Source organism: Anas platyrhynchos, chromosome 3 (assembly GCF_047663525.1).
Source record: "Anas platyrhynchos isolate ZD024472 breed Pekin duck chromosome 3, IASCAAS_PekinDuck_T2T, whole genome shotgun sequence".
NCBI classification, from domain to species: domain Eukaryota; kingdom Metazoa; phylum Chordata; class Aves; order Anseriformes; family Anatidae; genus Anas; species Anas platyrhynchos.
Window position 1 is genome coordinate 72,599,870 of NC_092589.1, and position 16,244 is coordinate 72,616,113.

At 43.5% G+C, this 16,244-nt stretch overlaps 1 protein-coding gene across 2 annotated transcripts in view; it reads left to right on the forward strand.

The window, feature by feature from the left end:
• The first annotated feature begins 7,112 nt into the window (after positions 1-7,112).
• The window catches only part of CDK19 (cyclin dependent kinase 19), a 111,388-nt gene continuing 102,256 nt past the window's right edge, over positions 7,113-16,244 (forward strand). Inside the window, exon 1 of one of the 2 annotated variants that reach the window (XM_027454709.3) lies at positions 7,113-7,246. In XM_027454709.3, coding sequence (XP_027310510.1) covers positions 7,119-7,246 — 128 coding nt within the window. In that variant the 5' untranslated portion in view covers positions 7,113-7,118. The remainder of the gene's footprint in view (positions 7,247-16,244) is intronic. The other variant, XM_038175800.2, reaches the window with a different exon arrangement.

A 16,244-nucleotide genomic window follows, 5' to 3' on the forward strand; every position in this document is an offset into this window, starting at 1 on the left:
TAAGAAGTAGTTTTGCTCCAATAGTTGGTGCTTAGTCTTCTTTCTCCATGGCATTAGCAATAGGCATTTGTCTCGGGAGAATCATTTTTTACTGAGCTGTAGTGGCAAGATCACAGTCTGAAATGTAAAAAGATCTTGGTCTGTTGTTTTTTTTCAGGCTGATTAACATTTGGCCTACTGCAAATTCTTTACTGCTGGACGGACATAGCTAGTAAAGCTAAGTGACAGATTTGGTAGAACTTTAATCCAAAAGTTTTCCTAAAGATGGGGATGTACGCTGCCTTGTATTACAGACAGAAAGCCTGGACCCAAAAGAAATCAAAGAATGCATGGCAATGGCACTTCTGGCTCCTGCTCCCATTAGACCATCTGGCTTTCTTCTAAAATTCAGAGTTGCTCAATTTCTTCAGCATAATGAGCCAGCAGCCGATTCTGTCATTTCCTATTTGGCTGTAAATATAGTTCTGGAACCTAGATACTTTAGGATTTTGCCACTGGGACATGGACAGAATTAGGTAATAATAAAATCAGAGAAGAAAAACAGAACTTCAGTAACATATCAAGGCTCTCAACATAGGAGTCCTTCCCTGGTTTTCTTAAGTCTAATTCCACCATAGTTTCACAAAGCTTGAAATTATCCCCAGGAAGGATGGAATCAGCTCTTGCATTGCTGGTTTCTTCTGCCAGTTTATCTTCTCAGCTTCTAGGAAGCTGAGTTGTTTGGAGCTGGTAGTTTCCCCTGAAACACTGTATATAATAGCCACAAATGACACTCTATTAACCAAGTTTATCCAGCCTCTTTCAAATCAGTTTAGTTTTTGATCATTCTTCACCCCCTATTCATTTATTTCCCCATCTAATTGGTCCAAATTTATTTAGTGTCTCCTCACTGGATGATAAGAACAGCTGTAGTAGTCCACAGCAATGGTCCATCTAGCAAAAAATGAAAGAGAACAAGAAAAGGGCCAGCACATAGCCATAACCCCTTCTGTACTTCAAGACTTTTCCTGACTGATACTAGCTATTCTAGCGCCCATCATCATGTATGCAAGTTTTTTTTCCCCCTCGTGTGCATTACACTGCACTTTGGAACAGTGCTTTTCAGCTACCACTACTCATGGGAGTCTCTCTTGCAGCACTTTTCGATCAGGTTTCGATTTGAGGTATTATATATGTTCTTCAAATGTTGTCACATCATCGCTCATTCCTTTTCCCAGTTCTTTTAGGAGCTGTGAATGACTCAGCTTCAAGCAATCCATATGGGATAACCTTTCTGCCATGGAAACTCGGGGTTTACTTCTGTCTTTTGTCTTTTAACTTTGTCCATGAGATGACACCCCTTGTACATCGTATAGAATCAGAGTGTCATAGAAAAATAGGGCAAGACAAAAAAAAACACAACACTAATCTAATTTCTATCCCCTCTCCTCTCATCATATTGATCTTCATTACCTACAAGATTTCTGTCTGAGGCTTATCTAATCTTTTCTAAAAAACATCTAGTGATTTTAATCTAATGATTAAAGAGTATCTCCAGAAAATTCCACTATGTAAATATCTTTACTTCTCAGACATTTTCCTGTACATAAATCTCACTCGGTACAACTGAATTCTGTTTTGTCTTGTCCAGTCTTGTCCAGTGTCTCTGATCTGTTGACAATTTATTAAAGCCCTTTTGAACATTTGCTGTAATAAGGGCATCAAAATCTATATGGGCAAAAGGAATACAAGAATGAAATACTGTCCTGTAGACTTGTCATGAAATACCATTCCATAGCCATAGCTGTCCATCCATGGGATGGGTTCTCCCAGTAAATTGGTATAAAACTTATTATACTCAGTGGAAACAGCTGAAAACATAGCAGTTACCATTGTGCTGGAATAATAGAACTCGATAAGGCTGAGGTTGTTTACCAGAGCTCTGTTTCTTCTGTGGGAACAGATTTAACTTCAGAAAGCTGTCCCACTGGGCTGTTTTGATGTGTTCCTCTGTATTCTTCAAGTGTATTTTCCCTAGAAATTAAAGAAACATCTTTCATTTTTCATTATACACTACCATCTTTCCCAGTTAATGGGAAAAAAAAAAAAAAAGGTGTATTCTACAGGGAAGTTTAGAATTATTTTAGCTTCTGAAAACTGTAGCCAACGTCAGGGAAGCAGTAGTAGGTGGAGTGTGGTGGTGCTGGAATGCCAATGATGCAAGTAGGTTGGAAAAGCCGAGGAAACTCAGTTACGCTGACTGCACGGCCCCCAGTTCCAAATTTTTGGCTGCTATATTCAGAATTAGAGTTTCTGCTTTCTCTGTAACGAAGTGCAGATTCTACGTTTTTAGAGTTCAAGGCTTTTCTCTAAATCCCTGCTTTATGCTGGTGGTAATGACTGGCCCGCTAAACCAGCTATCAGGCTCACTATGTGAGCATTAGTTAGTTGTTTCCTCTGACTTTTTGCCTTTTCTGACAAACTGAAGCAAGCACGCTGTACTGCACGCTGTGTTTCCAGCTGAAATAAGCTCACACATCTTGCTTCACAATTCAAAGGGAGGGAGTGGATGTGCTAAGACACTGGTGGATCGGTGCTAAGGCTGAGCCGTAGCCGCACACCACGCAACGCAGAATTATTTTGCTTTTACTTTGCTGTGTCCCACTTTTTTACCTGATGAACACTGAAGTCCTTTGTCTCTGTGAGGTGACTGTTCAGTCTTGCCTGTCTGTAAAGAGAAGGTAGGGAGCAGCTTTTGTGAGTTTTCTTTTTTTTTGTGAGGGCTCTCTTTTTCTCAAGAAAAAAAATAATCGTTAAAAGCAGCACTGCCTATTTTGAGACCAGTTTCTTGGATTATACTCAAGAAAAGCAACACAAGGTTTCTATTTTAGTAGTATTTGGATTAAGGTACTGTAAAAAAAAAATATAATAAATGTAAAAAACACAGAGCTAGCCAAATAATTATATAATGGGAGCAGAAGTCAGGACTCCCATCTTCCATTCCTAGCACGCTCTCTAGATTTACTGCAAAATCTTGATAGGGCACCTTAGTTCTTTATTTTCTAAATGTGTAAGTTAATACTTTTATTATATGTGTTTTGAAGTTAATTGACATAAAAGGTTCCAAAATAAAGAGTTTTACTGAGAATGAAAACACCGAAACTGACAGCCAAAGACTTCTTAAGCTATGCCTACCAAAAATCCTCTGACATGCTGTCCCTCTAATTAGCCTCATCACTTTCATGCCAACATGTTTGAAATTCCCAAGTATATTTCTACACTTTTTTGAGCAGAACCATTAGTTTTTCTCTGCTTCTGTAGAAATAACAATGCAGTTCATGTGAGACTGCTCTTCCTTTTGAATTTTCTCTACTCTTATTTCCTTTGGCTTCTGAGATGCATGAGAAGCAACATCAACTCCAATCTGACTGACATCAGTAAACATTGCTTCTGTACATTTATTAATGGCCCACTCAAGACCTACTGGAATAAATCTGTCCCTGATCCCTAAGAATTCAAGATTTCTTACTGGATTAACAAGTAAAATCTACAAAGAGTAAGTTAACAAAAGGTGCAACCACTTCCAGATGTAGCTTAGAAAAAAAAATTTAAAACTATTTTTTTGGTCTCACCAATACACAAACAGGGAAGAGTAAGAGATTGGCTAAGACAGAAAATGCAACTAATTAAGACAGGGAATGAATTTAAAACAAGCTGGAGATAAAATAATAATAATAAAAGCATATTTTATGTGCAAGGCAATATGAATAAAAGAAGACAAATGGTCTGTGCTACTTTCTTGATGGTGAAGTGTTAAAAAACAAATTCTGCTTTTTATTGTATTGTATTGTATTGTATTTATTATTAGTAGTAGTATTTTCACTAGAAATGCATGTCTTATCTGTTTGGGAGAACCAAATAGGGTCTTTGTGAAGATAGGCAATTCCTCGTCTTTCAGACTTGCTTCAAACACCTTTCCTGTCCAGCAGCCTGGGCACTCCTTAGCCTCAGCAACTCGAGACTGTGAGGAAATGGTGATTCTACCAAGGAACAGCCCTGCATCTTCAGTTAGGCTGTCAGCCCCTCAGGAACCATGCTTGCAGTCTGCAAGCCTCTCCCTTTCTATTTTTGATGTGGCTTTTCAGAATTTCTGCATCAGCACAATCAGCAAAGGGTAGGGCATTATATGTTTAGTGTTACATTTGTTTGTCTTCTGATTAGGAGTGGATAACATGATAATAAACCAGAGTCAAGAATGGCAGAAAAACCTTTTGAATAAGCAACAGCCATTCCACGGGCGTACAGTCTCTCCGAACAGGATCAGTGGCAAAGCGGAGTTCAGTAACTGGAGACTTTCCAAGTAGGGGAGAAACACAATCTGGGCCTTTTTACCTCCCACCCGTATTTCCCACTCAGCCAAAGTCTGGTTTGCTGGACTTTTTAAAAAAGTGAATGCTACAAGATGCATATCATCGTGTGTATGACCATGCTAGGAAGAGCAGCGGCCGTGCCACAGCACCGCTCTCCCTCCCTCACCCCTTTTGCTGCTGCCCGCAGGATGTGTGCAGGGCTGCTCGGTGCCAGGCAGCTGCTCTCAATGACATTCTCCGTCTGTATGGAGCTGAGGCAGAATCCTGCCATGTGCCCCAACGTCCAGACGAGACAAATGTGCCTGTCCTCTAACCGTGACCCGATAAAACCTCTGCAGAAGGTACCCTTGTTGCTGCCGCCCTCTGAGCTGGCCTAATCTTGGCGGATGCTGCGCTGATGCTGTGCTTTACATGTTCATCTACATTTTCAGCAGGAGGTTTCAGAAACTGGAAGCAAGGCTATGCCATGAGGGAAGGAACAGGAGCAGAGATAACATTTTGCTTTTTACGTATCTTGCTTAGAATAAACCAAACTCCCATTTTTGGTACAGTGATCAGAGGGAGTCCCATTTTGTGTTATTATTAAACAGACACAAACCTCTGAAGGGAAAAACGAGTGAAAACGAATTTCTAAATAAAAAGGAATGCATTTTATTTAACCGTTTCTATGAGAATTCATAAGGTCATTTCAGATTCTAACAAAACACATGTTTAAGATGCAACGGCATGCTTGCTGCATGAAATGTTTAATGGAAATTCTCCTCCGCAGGATTGGAAAAAACAACAGGATGATCAAAAGAAGAGGGGTTGGGAGTTAATGAGGGGAATGAGAAGAGCACGGCTAGTTTAGTCCAGCAATATAAAGGCTGTGAGGGGATGAGATTGCTGTCTATAAATACTTTTGGCAGGGGACACGCACAGGAGAGAGGGAAAGGCTACTTCAGGGCACTATTTGCCTGGGAAGAAAAGATGGATGTAGGCTGGTCAGAAGGAAACACAGGCTTGGAATTTAAAAAAAGGCTTCCACCTGGCAGAAAGGTTTCTATCGGGCAGGCTCCCAGGAGCAGTAGTGAGTGGCAGAATATTGACTGCCAACGCATAATCGATTTATGGAAGAAAGGATAAAACTATTTGCAGCACTAGGCAGCCAGGTACAGTACAGGTTAGAGGGGAATTAAGCTGCCTTGGCTTACAAATGTCAGCCTGGCTGACCTTCTGTACCCGGCTGTGCTGTCAGCCCTCTTACCCAGGGCTGCGGGCATGCAGCGAGTTATAGCAAGAGGCAGACTTTCACTGCATGGTGTAATGGAAAGAGAAGAAAACAAATGTCACTGATGAAAACGGGAAATAACAATTATTACTCTGAGGGCAACGGGAACTCGTAGAGTTTGTTATTACCGACAGCCAGGTATTCCTTAATCCTTGTGACTTTAAGTCTGGATTAATGCAGCGAGGTAGCACAACCTCCTGCAGCAGCTGCATGCGTGTCCTTGTGAGGCTGTGTCCCTTTCTTCTCAACGCTGGATTTGATTACCAGGTGACTAAAGATGTGAGAGCTTTGCAAAATTAAAACGGTTAGCTCTAATTTTAGCAAACGTCTTTAACGTCGATGCTGAAAGATAAATGGCCCTCTCTCCGCTGCGTGTAGGATAATTGCCAGCTCATGATCTGGTCTCATTCAGAAAGATCCGTATCTGCAGCTGAAAAAAATAAAAAGTACTTGTGGTTCTCTGGGCGATATTGCTTTGGTGACGGAGTGACGGTTTTCTGAGAATTTTGACTGTTGGATACCCGGCACATTGGACCAGCCGTGGCCTTTGGGAAGAAATAATCACCTCACAGCGTCGTTTGGGAACCAAGCTCCTGGGATAACTGACTGAAATGCGATTTTAAAGGGGATAACTGACAGAAATGTGATTTTAAAGGGGATAACTGACTGAAATGTGATTTTAAAAGGGATAATTGACCGGAATGTGATTTATACACGTGAACCTGGAGGTAGCACCACCTTTGCCTCACATCTCTGGGGCTGCTACTGCAGCTTTTTGTCAGGATCCCCAACCACCGCACCTCAGGGCTAGGCGGGGGTACCTGTGTGATCCCTGTGAGCCCGCTCCGCTCCCCTCAGCACCCCCCACCCTCGCCCCGCGCGCGGCCCAACGGCCGTAACGGCCCCAACGGCCGCCCCGCCCCCGGGCCCGGGCTGCGGGCGCGAAGCCTTTCCCCGAGGCCAGGCAGCGGGGGCGGGGCCGGACCGGCCAATCAGAGGCCGGCATCCAGCAGCGGGGGCGGGGCTAACGCCTTGAGTGACAGCCGGCGGGGTAAACAAGCGGCCGCGCTCCCCGGCGGGAGGAGAGAGAGGAGGGGAGGCAAGAAGGGGGAGGCGGCGCGGGGCACGCTGGGACTTGTAGTCCCGCCGCGCTGAGATCCCGCCCGCAGCCTCCGGGGCCGCCACCCGCCGCCGCACTACGACTCCCGGCACCCCCCAGCGCCGCGCCGCCGGGAGCCGACTTGAAGCGGGCGGGCGGCGGCAGCGGCGCGCGCCCCCTCCCCCCCCGTCCCTCCCTCCCCCCCCCGCCCGCCTGCCTCAGAGCCCCGAAAACCAAAACAAAAACAAAAACAAACCCCAAACGCCCCCCCCGCCCCAAAACCCCCCTCGCGCCCCTCACCCCTCACCTCATGGCGGCGGCCGGAGGGGGCTCCGCCGGCCGGGGGTGCTGATCCGGCCTCACGCCCCCCACACCCCCCGTCACCCCCTATGGGCGAGACATGGACTACGAGTTCAAGTCGAAGCTGGCGGCCGAGCGGGAGCGGGTGGAGGACCTCTTCGAGTACGAGGGCTGCAAAGTGGGCAGGGGCACCTACGGGCACGTCTACAAGGCCCGCCGCAAGGACGGGTAAGGCCGACGGCTTCCCTCATCACCCCCCCCACCCTTCCCCTTTTCATCCTCCTCCTCCTGCTCCTGCTGCTGTGGGATTCAAGGAGCGGTGTTGAGGCCTGAGGAAGGTCCCCCCCGTGCAGGTGCAGGGGCTGGCGATGACCCCGCTGCTCCCCAGCAGCCGCCCAGCGCTCCCCGTGCGTTGTGGTGGCACAGGCCGGGTCTGCAGGAGCGTGCCAGCCTGCTGGGTAAAGGCTTACAAAATATGCTTGCAGGTCTCACACCATACCCTTTAGGCAGAAGGCTGAAGAGTCTTCCACTCTAGGCAAGCGAAACTTCGAAAGAAAAAAACCCTCGTTATGAAAAACCCACCCTTTTCTTTCCTTTTTACCAAGTTCTGGAAGTGATTGCGGGATTGCTGCCTTAACTGAATAGAAAAACCCAGATATCCTTCGTTTTTTCCTTCTTTTTATAGGAGTAAATCACATTCATTCGTGTCTCAACTCTAAGCTCTCAGCCCAGAAGACGCAGTATCAAAGAGAGCAGTAGCTGAAAGTTAGCCTGCCAGCGCAGGTGGAGGACTGAACGCTGAGAGAGGAGCTCTGGTTCTGACTGTGTCTGGCTCTGCAGCCTAAAAAAGAATAAATAATTACACCTAACGAACTTTAAAAAGAAACTTTAAAGCCTTTCTGGGTATTACAGGTGCCCCCGAGTTTTCCTAATATTGGTGGCTTTACTCCTCCTGGTTTTATAATTTTAAGTTATTTATTCACGTGTGAATATATGACATACAGAAAAGTTATGTGAGAGGAAGCTGTGGTAAGAATACCCAGAATGCTGATAAAATATTTGCTCCTGCTCTCTGATGCAGTAATCCTGAAATTACTGTTGTAAGAAAAACATAAAAGAGTTGGAACTTTGAGTCTGCTCTTTCTATGACCAAAAAAAAAAAGAAGTTTGATGTCTGTCTATAACTCATCTGCTTCGTTTCCTTCAGTAGTAATGGAACGTTGTTGCAAGGATTGCATGGATGCTGCGAAGCACCATGAAAAACGTGTCTGCAAAATCCATAAATAATAGTATCGGAAATACAAATGGGTAATAAACCAAAAGTAAACATGGCAAAAAGATAGATTATCTCCAGCTCTGACTGATTAGCAAAGAGAGACCTTGAGCTGTAAGCAGGCCTGCTGGTAAAAGGAAGTGAAAAGTTTCAGTAGGCAGTCAATTTGATTGAAACGCAATATAATGTGGCACAAATGCAACCGTACTTTGTAGTCAGAGGTTTTACTTCATGAAGCATGGTAACTGGGTTATTATCCCCTTTTTTACAACATCAGTAAGCTCACATTCAATTGCTTTTGTTTGACATTTGGACCTAGGGTGAAAAGGAGATGTGACATTAGAAAAATGTAGAGAACAACCTAAGTCATTAAGATGAGATTATTTCTTTACAAAATAAAACTACCTATTGCATCTCTTTGCAGCAGAACATATTTACCATTAGTTCTTAAATTTAAGGCTTTCTTAATGACAGAGAGAAACTTTTTACAGTGCTAGCAACAACAGAAACCCAGCAGTGATGCATATGTATAGCGTGCTGATCACTGGGGGATTTTGAGGCACATGTAAAGGGATTCTTCTTTGCTTGATCATAGAGAGGCTGTTTCAGTATTTCAGGCTTGCGAAGCATTCTTGCATCAACTGAAAAGATCCTGGCTCCTTGCTTCTCATAGCCAATTTGCAGTCTCGGGGGGCTGAGAGCAGTAAGAACCTTGTAGCTCTGCAGAAATTCCACCAAGAGCCTGTCACTTCATGTTTCACAAACTTGGCATATAAACTTTATGAAATAGTAAAATGTGTTTATATGGAGCTTGGCAAGCTGTTGGATAAAACGCTTGCTTAAAAAAAATAAGTGGTTGCCTTGCTTAGATCTCAGGGAATGGCCTGGGCATAAAAGCAGTTTTTAAACAAAGTAGCATCGTAGTTTGGCTTTTTCAGCTTAGAATGCAGTATCATTGGGCGTGTTTCTAGTGAGCCGATTGATTTCTGTGAAAGTGAAGTTATAAAAGACTTTGTTCAAACCTGACTGCCTTTAAAAAAAAAAATAATGCTGGTCTGACATTTGCATGTACTGAATGAGCATATTTTTTAAAGATGTTGAGCACCTGCAGCTTCCATTTACTTCAGAAGTGTTTGCGTGGTCTGACAATGTCTGGAGTGTTACCTTTATTATGTGTTTAGCTAAATGAGGCACTTGGGTTTGCAAAACTTTCAGTGATATCTTTGTAGCCCAGTAGGGCCAGAAAACAGGGCTCTGTATAAGCTGTCCCATGGTTTGCTTCAGTGTACACTGAAGTCACTGGTTGGGGGAACAGTGATGCACAGATAAACCTTGTGATGGCAATTCAGCTGCCAACGTTAAGTCTTTAGCTCTTCATGTCGTTGGAAAACCTGTTGTTTTTCTGTGTGTGTTGCCTCAAATACGCCATGCTGACTCTGCTAACGCTTCTTTGGACACTGGCTTGCATTTGTTCAGTAAAACAAAGAATGCAATTTTTCCAGTCGTGGCTAGGAAGGTATGATTAGTTCCACGTCTTACCTCTCTTCCTTACATTTCTTGCTGCTACTTGGGTCACCATTTAAGCCACCGTGGTGTGTTTAGTCGTTTGACTTCGTGTACCTCTAAAATACAATTACAAATGATAGATTTTTTTTTTCTTAAATAACAATGCATGTAATATTTTTAATCCTCATGTTTCAAAACGCCTTTTAAAAAGCATGTAAGTGCAGGGAAGGAGAGCAGTGACCGTCCTGCCATTTAATACTTGGCAAGTGTAAATAGTGTGGTACTGCCCTGTGCTCTGCTACAGTCATAAACTCACTCTTGATTAATACAGCGTATCTGCTGAATGAAGAGCATTGATTTCTGTGCTGATAGAGTAATACACTTTTTAAAATTAAGTCTGTTTGTAAGTTGTCAGGTTGTACTGTTATTAATATACTGAGGTTTCCAAGAAGAATTGGCATAAAACAGGCTCCCCCTTAACTGCCAAGTAGAGAATTCCCTCTTGGAAACTGCGGAGCGGTGACACAGATTCAGAAACATCATTGTAAATTACAGGCATAGGAGGGGGGAAATGAATAAATTCACCCTTACTCCCCCGTTTTTGAGTGTTGTAGATCTGTAGCTAAAGGGGAGCCTTGTTTCTTCTGTGTGATGTTGGTGTGTAGAAGCGTGAATGTGAAGTTTTTAAGCTGATCTGAAGTGCTTACAGCATCGAAGTCTGCCCGAGGTCAGGTGAACTTTAGGGAAAGGGCATGGGAAGAGAAAGGAAGGGGAAGTCTGTAGCCAGAGCAAGTGTTTAATCTAACCTAGGAATGCCGGTTTTGGTGCCAACCAAGTAACCTTCATTTCCATTTATTTATTTATATTATGACTCTTATTTGCTTGAAGCAGAAGTGAAAAAAAAATATAAAGAGAGAAGAAGAGGGATGCTGCAAGGCACAGCTGCCTTGGAAAAGCAGCCTTTCTCCTGCTGCGACTCACTGTGGCTTCAGCAAACGGAGTTGGGTTGTTCAGAGGTTGCCTCTGGTCACACTTAGGGCTGAGATCCCTGCGGTGGCAGAAAACCTTCAGTGCCGAACAGGCCGAGGCAGTCTGTTTATTCTGTTAAATCAATATTAGTATAGCAAGAATTTGTGTACAGTTCTCCCCCTATTGCTGTTCTTCAGCATTTAAACTGCTGAAGTAATAGAGCACAACTGTGTCAGGAAATGAATCTCGCACCGGAGCTGGCTAAATGCTACAAAAGAGCAGCGCTGGGGGGAAAAATCCCAGGGAACCCAGAGCTGGGGTACTGCAGTTATGTTCACTGTACAGAGAGGCAGCTCCTTGATGTGCCAAGCATTACACTCGCCTGGATGTGAAGCTGGGGAGTTCTGTACCACTGCAAGTAAGTGCTTGTGAGATGTTTGAAAGCCTGTGATGTGCTGTTTACCTCATTTTCGGTTTCTCTGTTTGACATTGCCGTGAACTTAAGTGAATTGGATTGTCAGCGGTGGTTGCTGTTCTTACAGGCTCCGTCACAGGAATATTGACCCAAGTCAGAAAGCGATGGCTCCTGAACACTTCCTTTTCTCTGCAGCAACATCTCTGCCTGCGATGAGATGTGAGGAGCAGCGTTTTGCTCCTTACTTTCATCATTTTTTTTTCCTCCTTGATGAAACTTGCTATCTTGGGGAAGACAGAATGGGTAAAGGTGTTCATGCCTCGCTATGATCTCTCCTCGCTAAGGAAGCCTAAATACAAGGCTTACCTGCAAACACCAAGAACACTTTATAGCAGCAAACACTGTTAATGTGTGTGAGAAGAAGCAGCAGAATTAAAACGAACCTGTCTAACTAGTCTGCAATGCCTTCTCCCCTGAAGTAGGAAGAGCTCATTAGTATTTCATAATTGAGCCACGCTGAGAGCTGGTAGTCCAGCTATGCTGGTGGCTCTGCTTCCTGCCCAGAAGGACAGTGTGAGTGCTGATGAGTAATTTTTAGTGCTTCCCGCCTATGGTCTCCCCCATAGTGATTTTGTCCTTTCTTCTGCTGCCCTCTGAGCGCAGGGATGAGCTGTGTGGCCCGTGGCCTGCCAGAATGCAAACAGCATTCAGCTGGTGTTTCATTTTCTGCTAGGGCTTTGGGGTGGTGGTAGGAGATTGAGGAAGAAACGAGATGAGTGTGGGTGATGAGAAACAGAAGAGGTTAGGTTTGAAAGAGAAGCAGATGAAGATTTTTGCCAAGCTTGCAGAGGAGGACTCATGTATAAGGTAGCCCAGAATAAGCTGTGAAGGAAAATCTCTCAAGATTTAGCTTTTTTTCCCCCTCATTTTAAAAGGAGTTTCCTGATACAGAGAGAGAGGGTTAAGAGTTTTCTAACGATGCTACAGGAAAAGGCAGTGAGAGCAGAGGAGGGAGAAGAGATTGCTTTTGGCACCCCACTTGGTAAAAAGGTGCAAAGTAAGATAGAGGGGCTAAATATTGCACATTGCACGTGTCATCAGAATTTCTGTGAGATGCTCTAACCAAATTTTGTTAGAGACTCATTTAGTGACGTCAGGTTTTCCTATACCTTTTGGAAATGTCTCCTGAGAGAGCATCTGCCTTTCCTGTGGCCATAATCGATCTTGTGACTTGTACAGATGCTGTCTGACCCAAATCTTTCTCTTCTAAGGTCAAAAGTTCTATGCTGCAAAATAAGTTTATATTTACATATGCTTACTGCTGCTTGAAGTACAGTTCAGGATATCGTCCAGTCCATGTGTATGATACAGGAAAGGATGTTTAGAAGTGATTCTCAGCTCTTACATTTGCCTTTCAAAGATGTATTGTTTTTTGAGCTTGTTTGCTGCTATTCAAGAACTGACACAATCTGTATTTTTTTTTTTTAGTTTCTTTTGCGAAGTATCAGAACTTCGAAAAAAAGATTTATTTGTTTCAATAACAGCGTGTTTGCCTGAAGGAATGCTGAAGTTGGTCCAGGGCAACTGCTTTTGGATTAAATTGCCTAGCTCAGCATGTCACTTTAGGAAATGAAGAACAATTTCTACTTGTATAGCAGAGACAGAACCTTGACTGTTTTGGCTTGACTGATGAGTGAATGCATCTAAATAATTTAGGTTTATAAAAGACCTCCCTGCTCTGGGGACTTTGTTTATATGGATCACTTGACTATAAGATCCATGACTGACAGCTAAAAATGCTAGTTGTGAGGGTATTAGAAATAATGACTCTTCTGAGCTTCAGTTATCTCGATAGATTCGAGAAGAAATAAACTACAGAAAAGGAAACCTTTTAAATCAAAATTAGTTATTATTAGCAAAGTCCTGCGATAGCCTTTAATATCTGAATATCTTTAATATCTGAATTTCTCATTAATGGTTCCTTAGGCTTTTTTGTAGGATTCCAAGGCTTTGGTTTAGCAGGATTTTCTTAGAGGATTGCTGAAATATTAGTGTATCTGGTAAGGATGAAAGGAGTGCTGTTGAGGTTGTGTAAACTGATCTTTGCAAAATGGGTGTCTTTTTTTTTTTTTTTTTTTTGGAATTGGAAAGTAGAAGCATCTCTTCTTACTGTGAGAAAGATTGGTGGAGCAGAGCTTACTGGAGCAGGTGATCTCTGAAGGACACTGCTTCTGTTTACTTCTGTCTTTTTTGGGATTAGCAGTTTTTTAATGAACATTTTAGGTGTCAGGCTTTCCGATAGGCAAAGCAACACACACGAGGAGCTATAGCTACTAGGAGTGCTGGATTTCTAACCTACAGGTATGAGATCTGATGTAAGTAAGAGCACAGGTATGAATTGTGGACAGCCGTAGCCAATATGGATTTAAACATACATTCTCATAAACTGGGCCTCGTGTGCAGTAAGGTTTTTTTGTCGATTGCCATTCCCTGCTGACTGAAGTAGAAGATGCTATTGACGACTTTATACAGTCAAGTGAAAATAAATGTTACAGGCGATTGATTGGGAGGCAGAAGTGGATCTTCCAGAAAGAAAACGACATCCAGAGGTGAAGTAGGACACTGCTGCTTTGGAGTGATACAACTGGTTTCTTCATGCGTTGGACTCTGAAGCAGATTCTTTTGGAAGAGGAGCCTCTTGTCTTGTGGTTCATGGATTCTGCAAACTCAAAGACATTTAGAGAAAATTCTCACCAGTCTTAATGCTTCCATGGATTGCCACAGCTTCATGATAAGATTCAGCACCTTTAGGCTGTTACCAGTTGAATGCCATTTATTCTACCTTTAGCATGAGTTTGGTGGCAGGGAGAAAATGTTGGTGTAAGACTTCATCCTTCTTCCTACTGGAAGAGCTCAAGAGCAGCCAGTTTTCACTATGGAGTCATAGAATCGTTAAGGTTGGAAGAGCCCTCCAAGATCATCTGGTCCAACCATCCCCCTACCATCAATATTACCCACTGAACCATGTCTGTAAGCACCTTTCCTTAAACACCCCCAGCCATGATGACCCCACCACCTCCCTGGGCAACCCATCCCAATGCCTGACTGCTCTTTCTGAGCAGAAATGTCTCCTCATTTCCAACATAAACCTCCCCTGGTGCAACTTGAGGCCATTCCTTCTGGTCCTGTCACTAGTTACCTGTGAGAAGAGGCTGACCCCAGCTCCCCACACCTTGCTTTCAGGTAGCTGCAGAGAGCAGTAAGGTCTGCCCTGAGCCTCCTCTTCCTCAGACTAAACACCCCCAGCTCCCTCAGCTGCTCCTCACAGGACTTGTGCTCCAGGTCCTTCACCAGCTTCGTAGCCCTTCTCTGGGCACACTCCAGTGCCTCGATGTCCTCCTTGCAGTGAGGGGCCCAAAGCTGAACCCAGCACTCAAGGTGCGGCCTCACCAGAGCCGAGTACAGGGGGACGATCATCTCCCTGCTCCTGCTGGCTGCACTATTCCTCCTACAAGCCAGGATGCTGTTGGCCTTCTTGGCCACCTGGGCACACTGGTAGCTGCAGGGCCTTCCTACCCTCTGGCAGATTGACACTTCACCCCAACTTGGTGCCCTTTGCAATCTTACTGAGGGTGCCTTCGATTCCCTCATCCAAGTCATCAATAAAGATATCAAAGAGAATGGGCCCCAACGCTGACCCCTGGGGAACGCCACTCGTGACCGGTCACCAGCTGGACTTAACTCTGTTCATATTCGCTTTGTGTGGACTTCTGTGTAGCTTTAGTAAAGAGTTGAAGATTTCACGTGTTCAATCTGTTGAGCTGAAACGTCTGAGAAAAAGAAGAGCAGAAGTGGGACAGATCTCTGATAAATCTGCGCTTTCTACATGCTTTAGAGGAGGCACTTACTGTGTCATGAACCAGGAAAGGAAAACTAAATAAGTGCAGTTTTTAGGCTGTTGTCTCAGTCTTACATTGAGTCAGTAATTTCTTCCTGCTGTAGGTGAAACTAATGCATCATATTAATTTAGAAAAAAAAAATCTGCTGTGTTTCAGAGAGGTTCTTGCTGAAGAGACTTAAAACAAATGCAGGTTTCTTAGTGTTTGTTGTTTTAATAGCCATCTCCCACCTATCCAAGTTGCAGTATTTAACCAGATAAGCGCTACAGAGAAAGACGTGGTGTGTAGTGAGCTGTGTATTTACAGTATGGTTTTACACTGAGGTTTTAGGACTTTTAAAATTACTGAAAAACAGATGTCTAATGTTATTGACATTTGTGGTTAGTCACAAGCACGCTCCTTCAAAGAGATTTTGTGAAACAAAAGGCAGATTCCTTTTTGGTGTAGTCTAAAGGATCCTGTATCTGTGTCCTTGATACATAATTCCCTGATAAATAAAAGCTTTTTTTCTCCTTATTTCATTGTGTTTTTTTTTTTTTATTTATTTTTTTCTTCTTGTTGCTGCTGCTTATTTCAAGGTAACAGATCCTCAAATATGGATCATTAAAATCCAACAAATAATCAGGAGCCTTCCCAGAAAGGAGGTATTGCCTAAGTGTGTTCATTAACTGTAATCGAACCTGTAAGTAAGATCAGATAGAGATCAATCTCCTGCTTTAACACAACAAATGCTGAAAGAAGTTACAGAATAATTTTACTGCTTTGCCAGTTTAATGTGAACACTTCAAGTTTTGCATTTATAAATATGCTGTCAAGTCTGCTTATGCCAGTCTGTTATAAAATAAACCTACTCACATGAACTTGATGGTTCTCAGCCACTCATTGGAGCCAGTTAAGTTCTGGCAGTGGCACAAGCCCCGTAGCTGCTTGAGGTCTCTGGGTCTTCTCCAGCGGCTATGGAGTTTCAGTGGCTGAAGTTGTGCTCCTTTTCCTTATAAGATGTTTTATTATGTAAAGGCTTAGCTGTGGCTGATACGTTTTCCAGTTGTCTGTTGTTAGAGAGATCTTGAATATCTGTCAGTGGCTGTGAAAGTGTCTCAAACTGTTGTTAACAGACAGTATCTGTCTGTTATCTACAGGTGTTGTGAAGATCACTTCTTTTTT